We start from the raw sequence: 20414 nt of genomic DNA, 5'->3' as shown, positions 1-20414 counted from the left end.
ATCTAGAAAAAGAACCCTGCCAAACGCAGATACTATTTTAAAAACTATTTAATATTTAAAAATGTGAGAATTTGGCCAGCCAAACTGATAGGAGTATAATTTAGTATGAAGTCTTCATGCCCTAATGGCTCCTCACAAAGAAAAAAAATACTGACTCTAGCCTAGCCAAACACAGTGTGAAACACTTGTTGCCAGTGCAAAGATAAAGGGGAGCTGAACTGCACAGATGGTTTGAGTCTCTTATTTTGTCTTCTTTACACTTAAAACTCTTGATGCAACGTACATGGACATTTGTTGTCAGCTCACTAAAGCAAGTCAGAAAATTTCAACAGAAATTTTTTTTTTGGACAAAAAATGGAAATTACATTTATTTTAGATCCCCCCCCCCCTTTCCATCCAGATCTAGAGCTAGCCACTTCCAGGGATCTCGTATAAACCTTATTTCATTCCTATAACTGGACCTTGCAACCCCACTGGTGATACCATAGTGTGCTTTGTAAGGGTTTTTAACCTGTGGATGTCCATATGGCTATGGAGAGAACTACTACATCCAAGAGATGCAGAGTCGTTTTGCGTGGCCTGTCTGTAGATAGCCTACCCCATGTCTACACAGTGGAAATGATGCAGATCCCCTGTATTTCAGGCCTGGAACACTGATTAAGGCCAGAGGGGCTGCAGCAGGATTTACCTATTACTCCAGCTTCATGGTTCTATGAATTACAAAGATCCACAATCTTAATTTTATATGGACAATCAAGCTATACAAGATAAATGTCTCAGTATCTGTCTCAAGAAGCTGCACTGAAAGCCAGATATTCTTTCATTTGAGACTGTAGTAGAAACATTTTCTTAATATTATTATTTTGGTATGTCTACTGTAATAAATAAGGTACGAAAGCTTGATCTTCAAATTTACATCTTTTTTAATACATCAATCCAGTTTCTATTCTCTTATAAAAGGGCTGTAAGAAAAAAATGTGACCTAGGATTTTTTCCAAGCATGTATGTCATAAATTTCAATTTGGTTTATTTACGCTGTAAACCTCAAGTATATGAGTGAACTGAAATACATTTTGGAAGACTTCTTATTTGATCATTAACAAAATATTTACATATTTATAGAAATCAATTGACCTGGAGTAGATGTTCTGTGTTTGTCACCAATATTTTATTGTAACTGGTAACTTGCACATTTTATAATAGAACAACAACAAGGGGAAAAAAAGGTTCACTATATACAGCCCCCATACAGGCTACTTGACTATACACAAGGCATAGTGATCATAACACAACCTAGTCTTCATAATAATTTGTGCACAAAAAGACACCATCAATCAGACATTATGTGAACATTACAGTGAAATGACATCACAAGTCCAGTGAAAATTCAGCATAATACAAAACATATTGATCTACTGCAAATGACATCCTTTAAAACAATAAGCCTTTATTCAGTAGTAACTTAACCAGAGTCTGAAGCAGAGATTTGTTGTGTAGTTATAAGTCTTTTAAGTGAAGCAACCTCTGCAGATAAGTTTGCTATGCCCTGCTTCAAATACAAGTTCTCTGACTCAGATACTTTGTAGACATTGTCTTTAATTTCAACAACTCCAGTTTTGCAACCACTCTGAATTTTTACATTGAGTTCCTTTGGGTGCCAGTGTTCTGGTTTGAGAGACCAGTCTTGGATATTAGTCACTTGAACAGAGAAAGGAGTGTGAGAAGAATGTACCAAATTTTGTGCATTATGCTTTTCAAGCTCAAAATGTCTTTTAGATGTCATCTCAACTGGTGATGATAGTTTCTGTGTGGCATCATAGTCACTATCCATTGCTTCCACTTTGATTTGCATGGCTTTGGCCTTAATTCGAAGCTTGTGAGGCAGTGCAGAAGAGTTCACCTCTGGAACTTTAACTGTTGCGTGAACATTTTTAAGTTCAACTGGGGAATGAATTGGACCTTTAGGGACCTGCTGCTCATCTTCTCCATCAGATGACTTTCCTATGACCACATCATCAGTTTCTGAAGTTCTTGGAGAATTACTGGAGGACCTATTAACTTGCAGCAGAGGAGGGGAATGTGAGTACCCATTAAAGGTATTTACTATGTAGTTTGGAAACATGGATGCTGTATAGGAGCCTCTATCATCTCTTGACTCTCTTGCATAGTTCTCCAATTCCATTGGCTCCTGCTTTATAATTTGAAACTTATTTTCAGGACTTCTGCAATTATTCTGTATAGGACTTGCTTGAGTATGCTCTACTGAGGATACTTCAGACACATCAGACAAAGAGCTTTGTGGAGAGTGTTTGATGACAGAAATACAACTACTACCTACCATAGATGGTTCATGTTCATCCACAAATGAGTTAATATTTGATTTGGAAGTTTGATAGTCCTGGAAATACACAGCTGTTGAATTACTGAGCTTCTGTATCTCTTGGGCATATGCTGCAGAGCTAATTAAACCGAACTTTAGCTTCAGTGAAAGCAGCTCAGCCTTTAACGTGGCATTCTCCTCTCCTAATGCAATTAGTTTGTTCTCTAAGACAAGGTCATTCAGTCGTCGTTTTTCACGAGATCTTTTGGCAGCTTCGTTATTTTTTCGTCTTTTTTCCCAATACATAGCATCTTTCTTTTCATCTGGAATGAATTCCCGCTTTCTCCGACATGATGAAGATTTGTTTTTTCCACTATTTCCTTCATTAAGTATTATGTCTTCATTTGTAGCCAAGTCTTCAGACACTTCTGTTAAAGTAGAATTAAGTACCATGATTTTGTCCACATTGCTACTTGTGTCAACAGGTGCCTGTTCCTTTTTAACGGTCTGCATTTTTCTCAGCTGCATCAGAAGCAATTTTTAGTAGATCTATGATGAGTAACAGAGTGAGCTGTTTTCCCAGTGCTTCTCAAACCATAACTACCTAATAAATACAGTAATTCTAAATCCATATGCATTATTCCTTTTGTTTCATATTATTAAACAGAAGAATGTTCAGATCCAATTTACTTCTTGAGAGATGTAATGGGAACCTTCTAAGTAACCTGTAACAAATAAAAAGCACCATTAGTTGATTATTGTGATTTTCTGCTTTAAAATGCTACTTTCAAAATACATAATTTAGAATAATGATTGATTCATTAAACCTATTTAGACTACAAAAGAAACTCAACACTTACAATGATCCAGTTCACTTTATGTAACCAGCTAGCAGCTTTTCTCCCTCCCCCATGCAATTAAAAAAATTTAAAATAATGGTTCCTGTTTTCAAAACAAGTAAAGTCTGATCCAAAGAAAAGCAGTAAAAACAACATTTGTTTTTGATTCAACAATAATGTTGTCATAGAACTTGTCATTACGTCATTGACCAACTTAAGCCTCTACACTAACAGATGACTAGACATGTTGATTAGCAGCACTGGAAAATATCTTATCCCTCCATATAAAGTTCTCTCTTCCAAAAGCAGCTGTGGTGTGTGATTTAGAAATGTTATATATTTGGGTCCATACAGATTAAAAATAACCCACGCTGATTAAAGAGGTTACAATGCCTTTTTCTTTGCCTTAAAATAATGACAGAGAACACATTTCAGCTACACAGCACATAAAAATAATTAACTTTTAAAACATATATTATTTTTACATTTAGTATAGAGATCACATGACATTTAAGAACGCTTTTTCCTGGTCATATCAATATAAATTAGTTTAAGCACAAGTTATATAATTCTGACATGTCACTTTTTTTCAAAAATCAACAACAACAAAAATATTACATAAGGTTGATCTCTTGTATCTAAAAAGAAAAAACTATTGAGTAATTAGTGAAATTACATTAAGATAACATTTACTAACATAATTCTCATTTGAAAAATGTTTTTACTATACCACAGTATAATTTAGCAACATTTAAGGATACATAACTGCAGCAAAACACTGCACAAATTAGAATAGAAGTTTAAATCTGAAATGGGATCATCAACTAAAGAAAACTAGCTTAACCTTTAACTCAAGACATTTTGTCATTAAAATTTGACTTAGCATTTAAGCTGGCATTTTGTATTATTTAATTCATATCAATACAAAAATACTTTGTTCTCATAACAAAATTTCTTTTTGATCCTAGACATAGTTTCCCTCCATACCAAATTTTCCATGGTTAGTCATGTTCCCGATAAAATAAATTTAGCAAGACAACTGCTTTTACAGACTATCTGTATGCTGCCTGTATATTTAAAAAAAAATGAATATAGCAGTGACTTTAGCTTAATGTCACTATTTATTGGGCATGTGTTTACAATGACTAATGAAACTAATTTTAACTTTATCATCTGGGAAAGTCACAAAAAATTAATTAATTGTATTCTGCCAGTTTCTCTTGTCTTTTCCAGAAGGCAAAGTGGAGTGAGCGATGTAATAATAATTAATCAGGGATCATAAAGACTTGGGTTTCAAGCTGGGTTCTGTTTCATCAAACCATGCCAACTCCTCTGTCATGAAAAATTAACACATTTAATAGAACAGCTAAGCAGACTTTCCTAAAATCCATGGTTAATTACTGGCTTATAACTATTTGTCTTTGGTAATGCAACCTTAATGGAAAATGAAGTCAAGAGCTAACCACTCCATAGACAACATTAACTATTTACAGCAACAAGAGCACCACAAATTACTGCGCTTGAAAAGCAGAAATATAACTAATATACAAATAACTACACAATTAGGCCTGATCTAAAGCCCATGGTGAAGTCAATGGGAGTCACTCCATTAAGTTAAACATGCTTTGCATCAGGCCTTTAAAGAAAGAAACTCACCATCACATATCCCCACACTTCATATAAAATCTCTATAGTTTGTTTTCCTGAAGTACCATTACAGCAATTCTGCTTATTATAATGCAGTATTTTAGCATTAGTATAACTGAATGCAGTAGAATACTGTTAAAAATTCAGTGTTGAACATATGGATTTTAATGTACATTTCTTTAAATGAGTCAGAATGCTTGCAATACAGGTAAAATGTTTAAATGTTTAAATGCATCACATAATGTTGTGTTACAGTAACAAAAAATATAATCAATCTGGTCAACTGGAAATTGAAATCATTTCCAGAATGTTCATCCTTTGACTTATGTCATGTAAAATACAATGCACAGGTTACATTTACATTATTCTGTTGCACTGGGATTACTGGATCAAAAGAATTCTGACCAGTAACTATCTTGTGAGGAAATGTATCCACTTTCTAAAGTACATAATGTGAAACAGTACACCTTTTCTATCAAATATCAATGAAAACATATCTTTACTAGAAGTTATGTATTTATTCTTTAAGACTCTGATCCAATTCTTATTGAAGTCAGTGGGATACAGTGGGCCTTCAATGGGAGTTGGATCAGACCCGAATGACACAGAGATTTGAGTAAAATATAAAATGTAGTAGATAACTGAAATCAAAATCAGATACCAGTCATTGATACTCCTAGAAGAGTGGATACTTATATACATACAAGCTTATATCCTATACATTAATGTGCTGTGTTGTACAAGCTGGAACTTCAAGGTCTTTTTAACATTATTAGTCATTGAAAATCCCAGGGACAGGGATTTGATGATAATTAGTTATTTGTACATATTTTTAAAATATTTACATTATTTGAAACGTTCAAGCAATATACAAGCCAGCTTAAGTAGCAACATGATCTTATTACAATTATTCTCATCTTCCTTCCCTCTTTCGTTCTTATTGTGGGAGTGTGGTGTTTTGTCTTTCAATTAGATTGTGTTTCAAGGCAAGAATCGTGTCTTTGCTTTTCTACAACATTCAGAATGAGACCCCAGTCCATCCTGAATGAAGCTTTGGGGCACTACCATTATACATCTAATTATGAACAATAATAATAAAATAATATTAATATTAATACAAATAATAACAGACAGATAATTGGTAGGATCAGAATTATTACAAACCCATCCAAACACCGAATACTCAAAATTCAGTTCTTTACCACCAATCTTCTCTCAGTCACTGGGAGTTTTGAGTACGCAATGATTCCAAATTCAAATGTTCTTTCACAGGGCAATATTCAGGCCTCAGGTTGCACTTAAGCAAAAAAATACAACCAGGGTGGGCTGTAATATTTTGCTTACTGCAGAGTTCATGCGCCACAGGACTTCTGCAGATTGGGGCATTCCAAGGAGGCATGGTCTGCTTGTTTCAGCAAACATATCTCCTGTTTTGGCCACGCTCCATCTGGTGCATATTACTGGTGCCCTTGGCATGAATAACCTGAATGAAGGAGGAATTGTTCACGAGTCCATGGCTCACCTAAATATGTGTTCAAAACAACAGTGCTTTGCAGGCAACATTTATATGCGCCCCCGGCCTGTATCCATGTGAGAGATGCATAAGGTCTAAATTTGGCCAATGATTTTTAGGTCGACCTTATATAATTGCCACTTATGTCAAAAGCTTTGACATTTTGCTTTTGGTAAGTCATTAAAGCACCAGCAAATTATTAGTTCTATCAGTATCTTCCTTGAACATTTGTATCATCTTATTGAAAACTGCAGTTATACAAATAGAGAACTAAAATCCCTTGTCTGTTAATGGTTTTCCACGTGGATCAGCTCAATACAGAGTCTGTAAACAAATTAAATTTCATCTGATGATAATGGCAAAATGCCTTCAATAAAAACAGCCATTTCACTTCTATTGTATTTTATAATTCCACTGGAAAACATGAGTATTTACACATAAACTAATGAACTGTAATGATTCCTCTGACTACATTTCAAATTCCAATATTTTCCCTTTTGATTAATTTTGCAATTACTTTATCACTCCCTCAAAGTATTCTAAAAACAACATTTAATACTGCTGTACATTAATCACTGCTGATGGTTTTTATTTATTTAATTATTTATTGGGTTGGTTGACGTTAATGGAATTGAGTGCCAATTCAACAATGTAATAGCATTCAACCCTATTAACTTAATTACAGACCCAATCCTGCTCCACTGCAATTTTGTCATTGACTTCAATACGAGCAGAGTCCGACCTCAGATTCAAGAGCTAATATGACTTTTCTCTAAAATTCATACTAATGAAACAAGAAATAATGTGCACAGAAGCCATGAGATGTTAATTTATCCATGGATTTTAAAACATTGAAGCACTCAGATAGTCTCAAGATAATATAAAAAAGTCCTGATCATGCAACTCTTACTCACATGTTCATATTATATACTTAAATAAGCAATACAGTTACAGGACTGGGCCATAATTTTGATTCTCTTTGTTCTTTCTAATGTAATCATGTAGGTTAATTGTGTGTTGAAATACGCACATGTGGTTCCCATACATGTGTGTTTCCCAAGCCAAAATATGACCCATATTGTTTTATTGAACAAGATTTACGTTCCTTAGCAAAGAATGATTCTATATTTATTAAAAATAATTTGCATTATATCCATGATTAAATTCTTCAAAAATGTTTTATGAAACTCTCTACAGTATTGTTTTAACATTGGTGGTTATCAGGGCCACCGAGAGGATTTTGGGGGCCTAAGGCAAAACCTAAAACTGAACCTCCCCACCCGCATCCTGCCAAGAAAATTATCATGGAAACAAAAGAATTTAAGAAGAGAAGAGGGTGATAGGGTGTCAGAGAGACGCCAGGCCTGTGGGATCACTCCCTCCCTGTGGAGTTAGTGGGGAGGGGCTCTGCCCGGTATGAGGCCAGGGGGTCGCTCCCAGTCCCACCTCTACCCGAGTTCCAGCCCAACTACTGGTGGGAGTGGTATCCCCAATTCCACTCCCACCTCCGGGCTCTCGGCCTGGTGGGTGGCCTTGGGTCCAGTGTGATGATGCCAGTGGGGGAGATGGTGGGATGTGAGCCCCGCTGGGGTGGGCAAGTCACGCCTCACACTATTGATGGTGGCCCCAAACCTGCGCCCAGATACAACACCTCTCACTCAAACTTGGCCCAGTTGCCCCTCCATCATTTTGGGGTGACTGGGAGAAACTCTCCCCTCCTCCCCCACTCCGGCAGCCCTGGTAATTATTTCTGTTCCCTTGACATTCTGGTGATGACTGCACTGGACTAAATGAAATACAGTTTCAAGACTTTTTTTGAATCACTCTGCAATTTTCTAAAATCAAAAGTCTACAAATCTTAGAGTCCTCCCAAGAACAAGACTACTGAAAAATATTCATTTCTAATATCTCTAAAGTGAGAACCATGTATTCTGTCACTGTGACTTCGCAGCACCTATTTAAATAAACGCTGTCAAGTATAATATAAACAATTTGCTAAACCAACCAACCAAGCAAACTAAATTTAAGTATATATATTTAGATTTCCAGTTGTTGTTTTCAATGTTTTGCATAGTTATCATTAGATATGTTATCGTTAGCATCCTGTCATGGGGCAACTATTTTAAAGTCTCTTCATGAACCAGAAACACTGGCATTCCTAGGCACCCAACCCAACAACCATTTTGCACTCAACATTTCTAAAAAATTAAGAATATACTTAGTATTTTCCATCTTCAAAACACTTTACAAATATTTCCTGACTAACTGACCCCAACACCTTAATAAGGTGAAGATGTATTATCATCCCCATTTTCCAGTTGGGGAAACTGAGGGGCAATTTTGAAAGAGAGCATACAGCCAAATACTACATCTAGACTAAGAGCTCGGGATGTGATTCCTCTGTTCATGCACCCATACTCATGCCGGCTCTCATAGAGTTAGTACAAATATAAATAGCAGTTTAGCAGTGGTAGAACAGGTAATGGCAGCAGTGGCACAGCTGAGCCATGCTGAGTACGAATATGCTAGTGAATATATGCTACCTAGTGAATATGTACTTGACTCAGCTCAGCCATGCCTCCACTGATGCCACCCAGGCTACACTGCTATTTATACTCATGCTAGCCCCATGAAAGCTAGCCCGAGTATATATCCTCAAGCAGGGGGAATCACAGCCCTAGCTTGTAGCGTAGAAGTAACCTAAATTAACAGGTGAGTCTGAGAAACCAAATCTCCACAATTTGGAGCCTGTCTACAACTACTCCTTGCAGATTATAGGTAAATGTAGTACCATGAATTTCTACTGCCTTGGGGATAGATCTTCACCTTGTGTAAACTATCATAGTTCCATTGAAGTTAATTCAGTTATGACAATTTACCCCAGCTGAGGATCTGGCTGCTATGGTCTGAGCCAAACCCCACTGAAGGCATTCAAAATAATCCCATTTATTTTGAAGTGTCTTAGATCTGGTCCTACACAGGATCAATGGCAGTTTCGCCACTGTCTTGAGTGGATCCAGAATGCCAGCCCTCATGCAGGATTGTGGGTCAGCCAACCCATGCAGTTTAGATCAGATGAAGTTTAGCCTTTCTGGGACCACGCTGGTGAACAGGATTACATGGTACGACTGAGTGGCTACTCAAAATTACAGAGGAAACATGATAAAATTAGGATTAGAATTCTGATATTATCTACTATTTTTAATCCTGTGCACATAACACACCTCTCTCAAATCAATGAGCATCTTAATTGTTTAAAGACTGAAGGATCAATCCATAATTCAATTACAGATCAGTGTAATACTCATTATGATGTTTTCACACAAGATGAAACATTTTGGATAAAACTTCTTTATTTTATTTTTTTAAAGGTAATAAAAAGATGAAGTGAGCTGTAGCTCATGAAAGCTTATTCTCAAATAAATTTGTTAGTCTCTAAGGTGCCACAAGTACTCCTTTTCTTTTTGCGAATACAGACTAACACGGCTGCTACTCTGAAACCTGTCAAAAAGAGGAATCTACTTGATTCTCTTACATTCACATTAAGTGTATTGTTAATTTATTAGATTCTCCACAGTCGCACAAATACAGTAAAGCTTATCAAGGCACTTGAAATACTATAGTACTTCCATATTGTCAAACTTGAAGCTGTACCCAGAAGGTTGAAGTCTTATGAAAGGCCTCCAGTGTTAGGAAACACACTTCTGCTACTGTTTATCTTAATAATTACAGATTAACTCATTAAAGTATAGTTTGCTTCTCAAAGGTTAATAACACAAATTATGCAAATAAAATTATCGTCTGGAGAGAACTGAATGTGTGTTAAAAATAGCTGTTGCTCAAAAGGTCAGTCAAGGTTAGTAGCCCACATTTGACCTATATTTTCTTCCTATTTGTTTGGAAAGCCTGTGTTATTCTCTATTGATTTTTTTTAATTTTTCCAAAACAAATGCTTCAGTGATTTGTTATATAAAAAAATCAGTGTCATTAATTCAGAGTACTCAGGAGCAATCTTAATGATAAGCTGGTAGTGTAAAGGTGCACAGGAAGACATACTCGGGTAAAGAAACATATTTCATTATTATGATTCTAATGGGTTATTATAAAAAATATTAAATTGAGCTAAAAATAATTTGTAAAATTATGAAGACTATAACAGGAAGATTTTTCCTATGTCACTTGCTGCTTCATAATAAACATTTTAGATTATGCAAGATCACTATTTTCATATTAAAAAGTTTCCAAAAACAAAATCACAACCTAGCTAATTTCAAACACTGAAAAAATTCTTTTGTTTTGTTTTCCCCCTCAATTAAAGGCCATAAGACAAAAATACAAAAATGATTATGGAATGTTGTTTCAATTATACCTAAAACAAATAACATTCTTACGTATTAATAGTATTATATTCTCACCAACCCCAAATATGAGCCAGATCCTCAGCTGGTATAAACCAGTGTTGTTCTACTGAAGGCAGTGGTACTATGTCAATGTACATCAGCTGACAATTTGGCCCTATATCTCTGCCATAAGAAATGACTTGCAAAAAAGTGAAAAATCATGATGTAATAGACAATATGTGTAATAATTTCTAACACACATTGCAAATGAAACAGAAATAGCAATATATGTAGGCCCCAATCCTGCAAGATGATCCACATGCATGGACCACTGTGTCCACACAAAGCCAGGGACTTGGACTCCATGCAAATGTAGGCGTGGGTCCATCCCCACAGAGCCAATTGCAGGACTGGGGCCTACATTGAACTGCTTGTGATGCAAACTCCATTAGAGGTTGAGTTTGGTCATTCAGTCAGAAACACTTATCAAGAAACTCAGCAACAGAACAGAAAACTGAGTCAAAGCTGTATGATAACCCTGCAAGATATGGTAACTAAAACAGGATACATGCAAGAAAATATTCCAGCACAGAATGACAAGGAGTGAAAGCTTTAAAAGCACATTCCATTTAATCTTCTATTTACTACCACTGGGATGTGAACATTTCTTCCTAAACTTGTTAAAACAATGAAGAGTCTATGCTCTGATGAGTGTGGGCTTCCTTGACAAAACATATTATCAACAAACACAAAATAGAAGAATCTAAGCATGTGTTAATAATAAACAATATATACTAAAAATATGAACTTAGTTTTATTGTATGTATTTTTACTCCATAATCAAATTATATAATTTTCCTACAGACAGCTCATTGCTACTGTTTTTATATTGTAACTCCACAGCAGAGAAAACTAAAAAAAAGGTGTAAAAAAGGTATTTCTTTCCGATCAAAAAGAAAATCTCTTATGTAATATCCATGCTCAGAATTTACAAAGTCTTTCAGTATTCCTATGTTATGCTAATTTGGACAAGCACTAACTCAAGTGTAAGTTAGGCAGGAAAAAACACAGGATATCAAACAGTATATTAATGTTAATAAATTTCAGGCACACTTTTTTAAAAATAGAGAAACAAAGAAGGAGTTCTCAAGGGCATTGTTTCTATCACATTTTGAATCAAATTCAAAATGTCTTCATTTTTCAAGTCCTTACTTTTGACAGTCAAGCTCACCCCACCACTATCAGTTAAAATTACCAATATTTGAATGAAAATGTTTACCTAAATGGGTTTTTAACTCTGAAAAATAGTTTAACATTTAAATTAATTGATATTTTGCCTGGGAAGGGACCGCAGGATTTGGGCACATATTTGCATCTTTTTTTATTACATATCCTAAGCACATTTATATCTCATAACTGGCTGTAATTATCATGGCAAGGTCACCTGGAAGAATCTATTAAGCTGATGACTCAGACACATTACTTAACTGTGTGTAGTAAGATCCAAACAAAGAATTTTATTGTTCAAGTTATTGCATCATAGTGATGTTATAACTGCAGCTCACAAAAATATGGTAACAGGGTTGCTGTCTGGAAAAACAAACTGCATAAATGTTACTTTAGCAAATGGTTATGCAAACAAGTCAGCTTAAAATGAGCAAAAGATATCTTGAAATAAAAAAGACAAGTGCTTGAACAAGTAGAACAGTGACTGATATATGCTGTTGAGTACATAATCATGCTATAATCAGCAAAAGCAATATCTGCGTGTTCCACAATTTTCAGCCAAAGTATGGCAAATACCGTTTCTTCACAGGCTAAGATAAGATGTGACGAGGTCGTAGAAGTTCATGTTGCTTGTGGGAAGACTGTAAGCTTTTTGACACCTTTTAAATCATTTCAATTCAAACAGAAACGTGAAGCTTTGAGGGCAAATCCAGGAAGCTGGATATTTTGAAAGCTGGTTAACAATTCTTTAGAGAATAAGTCAAGCTAAAAATAGAAGATAACTAAAAATGGAAAGTGAAGGCAGATAATTCTGAAAAATGTTAAAACATTAAAAGTCAAATAAAGATATCTATAATGTAACAACTTTTATAGTAGTTTCTGCTAGTGCCAATAATGTGAAGGAGCATTACTCAGTGTTCCTTGATTTTGCTGGTTTAACTCATGTCTTGGGACAAACCTGCAGACCTTTTTCAGTGAAAATTCCTATTGAAGTCAGTGTTTTGACTGAGGACAATAAGAATAATGCCCTTAGCATTATATTAATGTAGCCTTTGTATTGCATGAATTACTGAATGCAGCAAGGTAAATTCAAAATAGATTTTATATACAAATAACTGGAGCTCAAATAAATGTGTTAGTCTCTAAGGTGCCACAAGTACTCCTTTTCTTTATACTTGAAGTTGATCACTCAAGATGCAAGGATAAGGAGTAATCACAGGATATTTTTTGAACATAACATATTTATCAATAACGCCAAATAGACACATTGTCACATTGTTTTGAGTCAAATTCAGCAAAAGGCATAAACCCACATAAATAATAAAAATTTTCATGGCTGTGTCTCAGTTTCCACTTCTGTAAAACGGGGATCTTAATACACGCTGCATTAGAAAGTCTTACCTGCAGCAAAAAGAAAAGGAGTGCTTGTGGCACCTTAGAGACTAACACATTTATTTGAGCATAAGCTTTCATGAGCTACAGCTCACTTCATCGGATGCTCACGAAAGCTTATGCTCAAATAAGTTTGTTAGTCTCTAAGGTGCCACAAGTCCTCCTTTTCTTTTTGCGAATACAGACTAACACGGCTGCTACTCTGAGGCTCAGGAGTGCAAGTGTGTGGGGGACGGGGGGGGGGGCACAGACCTGCTCTATAGCGTGCTTGTCTCTGCCGTCCAACAGAAGTAAAATTCTCTCTCTGTATAAAATTCAAAGACATGAGCAGGCGACTAAACTATGCGAGCCGCCCTAGAAAGCCCAATATTGTACGCGGGGCTGCCAAGCCTAGGCACAAAGGCTGCTGCAGCAGGGCGCTGTGGTTGGTGCAGGAGAGGACGTGGGAGCAGGCTGAATTGCTTAACATGTTTCCATTCTCAACCCAGAGGGAGAGACGCTTCCTTTCCCCTCCTTCCCTCCCCCACTTCGGCTTCGTGTTAATGAACAGCGAGTACACACACTACGTGACGGGGGACGCATCCCTCCCACTGCCGAGCCTGTTCTTCTCTCGCTCGCTCCCTGTCAGTACAAAACAACCGAGTGTTATGATCTTGCCTTATTTACTCCGCTTTCCTTAACACTCGTGCTCAGCCCAGGCTGCCCTCCCCAAGCACTCGCCTCCTCCCGCCCTTCCCGGGGCTCAGGGCGGCCTCCCATCCGCCCCCAGCTCCAGAACAAAGGAATGCGGAGCAGCAGCAGCGCCATCCGCCTCCCCCCGTCACAATAACCAACGCCTAGTTCTGCGGCCCCTCCCTGTGCAAACCCCCCCCCCTCCCCGGGTAAGACAGCTACTTTGGGAAGGGGCTGCTGCTCTCCTCCAGACTGTAGGAGGTCCTCAGACATGCACCAGCACTCCCGCCCAATGGACTAAGCCCACAGCCCTTAAGCCTACCCTTCCCTCCCTCCCCCCACAAAAAAATACACATCCATCCACCCTCCTACCTATGCCCCAGCTACATTGACTCCACATGGGCAGCAGGGAATAATGTGCAACAACAGTACACACTGTAAACTGGGGGCCGTGGCTAAAACCAGGTTCGGTTCCTGAAAAGAGCTTGACCTCCTTAATTATCTTACTTATTTAATTCACCTAAGAAAGGAGTCCAGTCTTCTCAATAAGGGCACATGTAAAGACCCTGCCCCCGATTTTGCATCCCCGGTTTCAGCCGTTGAAACCAGTGGCAGTTCTGGCTCCGCAAGGAATTCAGGTTCGGGGCCATTAATAGTTTTCAACATATAAAGGAAATATTCTTATTTTCTCATTAAGCATCATCGTCATTATTCTAAGCTGCGCCTGGGCACACTTTATTGCGATCATAGGCAGAGGATAATCAAAAACTGGCTTAATATAAAATGTAATACTGACCTACATCAGCTTTTCCCATGCTACATTCTAAACCACCAATATTTAACGTGAATGGGATACCCCTTCCCCCTGCTCCCCCCCTCCGGTCCCCCGCGTTTTATTTCGTCCGGGTTCATTACGATCATGAAGGGAGGTGACAGACTATCTTGCTTCTTCGGTGCTGTTGGCGTGATCTAAAATGTGTATCAATCCCTTTAATATTTTTTTTTTTTAATGAAAGCCAATGCCTAGCAAAATGCTTAGCGTCTGGGAGAAATACCTTCCTAAAAATACAGCCTTATCAAAGCGTGGGGTTAAAAACTCAGCCAAATGGCCTTGAACGTCTATTTGTCCAGCTCTGGAGAAAAGACCGAAATAGCAGATGAAGCCACAATTGCTAAAATGTGATAGGGCTAAATATAGATTAACACAAATTTCATTATAAGGGTATATACCACATTCAGCAACCCCGAGTTACCTCCCTACTTACCATTTGTCTACTTTCCTTCTTAAACACACCTTTTAAAAAATCTGTTACAGTGGCATTTTTTTAGCCTGGGATTGTCCTAGTTTCTTTGTATCGAGATTATAAAATCCAGTAATTAGCTCCCTCTTTCTATCCTGACTGCCAGCAAATTCTGTGGTTACATAATGCAACATTTCCAGAAACTATTAAATGATCAGTATTGTAGTGTCTGAAAAACAGTGTGCAAAGTGAGGGAAAAGGCACAGACAAATACAAACTAATATAATATGAGAGAACTGAATGCTACATGTACTCTTTTCCGTGTATAAAAACAAGATCCCTGAGCGCAAAGTGAAAATGTAAACTCGTAGACAGTCACTGACAATCGGCATAATAAAAACTCTTTATTTGGTGTGAAATACACAAAAAATAGTGCATTTAATGATCTAATTCCCTAAATCTACACCAAAATTACCAAAAGTATTGCACACGCAACACACACATCACATCCAAATGCTTGCCAGTACTCAGCGAACAGATTATGCAATGTGCGAAAGAACAAGACCCACAAGCCTTCCCTCGGGCTTGTTACACAGTCAGAGGATAAACAGGGTCTGAGGCATGTTGTTTTTTTAAAATCTAAAATAGGTGAATTTTTAAACAGACATTTTCTAAATTCCTTCTCGTGTTATTATTCCTTTAACTAACCTTCTTTTAGCAGGCAAAACAGTATTTTTAATCAGCTATTTCCCCACTCCTCCAGATATACCCTTTCCCCACCCAGGGGGACATGGATCAGCGTCAGATCAAACCTCCCTGGCGCTTTTCTCTACGAAAACATCAATTTTCCTCAAACAAGACGACATATTATGCAACAACAATGTATCCAAAGCCAGCAAACAAGCAGCAGCAGCTCCAAGTCTACGTGCCGTCGAGAGGGCGCTGCAATCAAAGCGGCCACCTTAAGGTGGCGAGTCCCAGTACTGACATGCTAGCAAAAGTTTTTTATATAGATATACCTAATACACACACGCACGCACACATACCCATCGCGAACACGCGTCTCTATGCAGCTACATGGAGCTCTCTCTCGAGAGAGAGATTTACACACGCACACACCGGTAAGTGTGTAAGACAAGGCAGAGGAGCACCACACCGAAGGATCCAGTGTAGACAACAAGCCATTACAATGTGACCTTACCTTCATGATCGCCACGGGTAGAATGAAATAAGCTGTATCCTTCCAGCAATCCGCTAGCTTTGGCCTCTGTTCTTCTCCCGATCGCTGCGGGGAGCGGGACGGGAGAACTCGGTGTGGGGGCTGTGAAGCCCGGGGAGCCCCTTGCACCAGTCCTGCGAGGGGAGCAGCTTCTGTGTCAGCCCGAGCGCGAACGCGTCTGCTGGTGCTCCTGCCGCCGCCGTGGAGAGGGATCTGTGTTAGTAGGTCAGTCCTGTGCACTCCTCACAAGGCACGGTCCTCATGCCAGCCTTTGCTGTGACTGGCAGCGGCCCGTCCCCAATCAGAGCTCAGCGCTCTCGGGGTGCAGCCAATGGATGCCTCGCGGAGGGGAGTAATAGGGGCAGGCCCAGACTTGAACTGAACCCCCTTTCCTCCTCCCTTAACGCTTCCCCCCCCCCCGCCCGATGGGAGCGGTGTGTGGTACAGGAGATATATGCGCTGGGTATTGCATAACCAGCCGAGGGGCGGGAGGGAGGCTGCTGACATTTACGTAATTACCCAAAGGAGAGCCAGAGGCCAGAGTTAAGGTGGAGACTTCCTCGGTGTCTTTGGCTTATTGACTCTGGAACACTTTCCGCCGCAATTTAGTTACCCTGGAGCTTTTACCGAGCCGTAGTGCAAACAGACGCCGTTGTGGCGCAGGCGTGAAGGGGCACAGAGAAGAGGCGACATACGCCCTGCTGGCTGCCGGCATTGGGCCAGCACAAATAAACACGCCGCCTGCTTGTCCTACCCCTGCAGCCCCGAGAGAAGCGGGCCGGGTGGCGGAAGCTGCACGCGCCCACACCGCAGCAAGCCCGTCACGCGGCGGGGAAAGGGAGCCCGGAGTCCCTTCCCCGCGAGTGGAGGCTCAGGTCCTTGCAGTGGCCGCGAGCTGAAGAACTTTGAAGCCGTTGTAGGAAATTAAAGGGAAAGATGAGGCGTGTGAGTATGGGTAGAACTGGGGGGGGGGGCAGTCTTTGTATGGAAGTGTATGTTCGCAGTGTGAAGGTGCCTGCGGGGTGTGTTTGTGGGGCAGTGGAGTGAGCAAGTGTGTGTGGAAGGGGAGTGATGTGTGAGAGTGCAGCTCGGCGGGGCTGTGTATTTATGCTGACAGAGCGTGTGCGGGGGGGGGGAGTTGAGGGGGGCTAACTTTTTGATGGGTGGGGGACTGAGCACCTCTGTGTGTAGGGAGGAGTCATCTGAACAAAAACAAAGCCCTTGTTCTTATAGTCAGTGATAAAAATATGTCAAATAGAACATAAAAAACACTAAAAGGAAAAGGAGGACTTGTGGCACCTTAGAGACTAACAAATTTATTAGAGCATAAGCTTTAAAAAACATAAAAACACGGCACGTTTGTAGGTTGTTTGATCTGAAGTGTGATTAGGCAGAGTGTAACTGCTAAGAAATTAAAAATAAAAACTCTTGCAAGTGGCTAGAAGTATTATAGTTTCCAAGTCATTGCACAACTGTTTTTAGGTACATATCTGTCACCTAGTCCCAGTAATGGTAATCCTCCAATGAATTACAGTTAATCGTTGACAGGTTTTAAAGTAGCAGCCGTGATAGTCTGTATTCGCAAAAAGAAAAGGAGGACTTGTGGCACCTTAGTGACTAACTAACAAATTTATTTGAGCATAAGCTTTCGTGAGCTACAGCTCACCTCATCGGATGCATCCGAAGTGAGCTGTAGCTCACGAAAGCTTATGCTCTAATAAATTTGTTAGTCTCTAAGGTGCCACAAGTCCTCCTTTTCTTTTTAGTTAATCGTTGGTTAGCAAAAAGCCTGCTGAAGCTACCCTGGTTCCTTAATGGGTGTGTTGCCTGCTGTTAGCCAGTTCGCATTTTGTGCTACAGAGCATCTGCTGTATGCATGAGAGTACAGCTAGTGTTTTCTTTCCCTGAACTTCAAGGACAATGTAAGTATTTCTTCTATTGACTTAAATTTCTCCTCTCATCCCAGTCATAAAATCCTCAAAAATAAGGAAATAGTTTATAGCACCAATCATCACACATTTATTTATTTTCTAGTTGAATGGCCCTGTCTCACCCTTTAAGAACAGTTCACAAAGGTTCAGAAGGGGTGCTTGCCTACAGTCTAACATTTGTCATACGTCTACTTCTCTTCCCAGGGTACTAAAAAAAAAGAATACTAAATAAATTAGGCCATATCTACAATAGCACATATGTCAGCAAAACTTTTGTCACTCGGGGGTGTGAAAAAACACACCCCTAAATGATATAAGTTTTGCTGGCTTGAGCACTCACATTCACAGTGCTGTCAGCAGGAGATGCTCTCCTGCCAACGTAGCTACTGCTGCTCATTGAGCTGGTTTTATTATGTCCACAGGAGAGAATCATAGAATATCAGGGTTGGAAGGGACCTCAGGAGGTCATCTAGTCCAACCCCCTGCTCAAAGCAGGGCCAGTCCCCAATTTTTGGCCCAGATCCTTAAATGGCCCCCTCAAGGATTGAGCTCACAACCCTGGGTTTAGCAGGCCAATGTTCAAACCACTAAGCTATCCCTCCCCAGCTCTCCCTCATCAGCCTAATGCAGCTACACAAGCACTCTTACAGCGTTACAGCTGTGCTACTGTAAGCTTGTAAGTATAGACAAGGCCTTCGTTTGGTGTTGGTATGACTTATGTTTATCCTCCATGTTAGAACATGACACGTGGTCAGCTAGAAATCCAGTTCTCCTCTCAGAATATGTTTGAATTTACAGAGGCAAGGTGTTTAGCACATATTTCAAGGGACTGTGCAAGGTGAACTGACATTTGACCGTCTGACACGTGAGAGATAAGGTGAGTGAAATAATATCTTTTATTGGACTGACTTCTGTTTGGTGGAAAAGACTGAGGCCTGGTCTACACTAGATAATTAGGTTCATTTAACTACATCATCATTCCCCATGTAGACAACACTAGGTCAATGGAAGAATTCTAGCTTTAACCTAGCTAGCACCTTTTGGGGAGGTGGATTACATACTCCAATGGAAGAATTCCTCCTGTCCATGTAGGTATTGCCTACACTGAAGAGCTGTGCTGCTGTAGCATTTTAAGTATAGACATACCGAGGCCTTGGCTACACTTGTGAGTTGGAGCACATTAAATCAGCCCCAACTCCTAAGGGGTCCACACTGGCAAGGCACATAGAGCACCCAGATTCCATGGCTGGAGCGCCCCGGGTACTCCACCTCCACAAGAAGCATAAAGCTTGCTGCGCCCCAGCTGGAGTGCTGCAGTGCCAGTGTGGACGCCCTGGTCCATTAATGCACTCTGTTCGGCCACCATGAAGTGTCCCGCAATGCCTGTTCTAGCCACTCTGGTCATCACTTTGGTCTACTGCCCTGCCCTCAGGTGACCAACCATCAGACTCGCCTTCTAAATTCTCTGGGAATTTTGAAATTTCCCTTCCTGTTTGCTCAGCCAGGCATGGAGTGCTCTCAGTGAATCTTCCCAGGTGACCATACCTCTACATGCCAGGCGATCCCCAGTATGGAGCAATGGCGAGGTGCTGGACCTCATCAGTGTTTTGGGGAGGAAGCTGTATAGTCCCAGCTGCACTTTCACTGTAGAAATTATGATACCTACGGGCAGATATCAAGGGCTATGACAGAAAGCGGCCATGACTGGGATGCAGTGCAGTGCAGGGTTAAAGTAAAGGAGCTTCATAATGCCTACCGCAAAGTGCGGGAGGCAAACCGCCGCTATGGTGCTGCCCCCACGACCTGCCGTTTCGACAAAGAGCTGGACGCAATACTTGGGGGCGACCCCACCTCCACTCCGAAGAGCACCATGGATACTTCAGAGGCCATAGCAGCCCAGAGTTCAACAAGGCAGGAGGAGGAGGGCCCAGAGCCAGAGGACGGTCCGGCATCCCTGGATGCATGCAGCCAGGAGCTGTTTTCAAGCCAGGAACAAGATAGCCAGTCACAGCGGATGGTGCTTGTGGAAGAACAAACAGCAGAGGAGGTGCCCGGTAAGCAGCCTTTATTTTG

At 39.8% G+C, this 20414-nt stretch overlaps 1 protein-coding gene across 1 annotated transcript; it reads right to left on the bottom strand.

The window, feature by feature from the left end:
• Window positions 1–1146: 1146 nt before the first annotated feature.
• Window positions 1147–16531, bottom strand: NFIL3 (nuclear factor, interleukin 3 regulated). The gene is made up of 2 exons (XM_038402145.2): window positions 16393–16531; window positions 1147–3045 (listed from the first exon to the last, which is right to left on the bottom strand). The coding sequence occupies exon 2, from the start codon at window positions 2846–2848 to the stop codon at window positions 1463–1465; it is 1386 nt and encodes a 461-aa protein (XP_038258073.1). The 5' UTR covers window positions 2849–3045; window positions 16393–16531; the 3' UTR covers window positions 1147–1462.
• Window positions 16532–20414: the final 3883 nt, after the last annotated feature.

Source organism: Dermochelys coriacea, chromosome 5 (genome assembly GCF_009764565.3).
Source record: "Dermochelys coriacea isolate rDerCor1 chromosome 5, rDerCor1.pri.v4, whole genome shotgun sequence".
Lineage (NCBI taxonomy): Eukaryota > Metazoa > Chordata > Testudines > Dermochelyidae > Dermochelys > Dermochelys coriacea.
The sequence above is the reverse complement of the archived record's forward strand: the minus strand, read 5'-3'. Positions and strand labels throughout refer to the sequence as shown.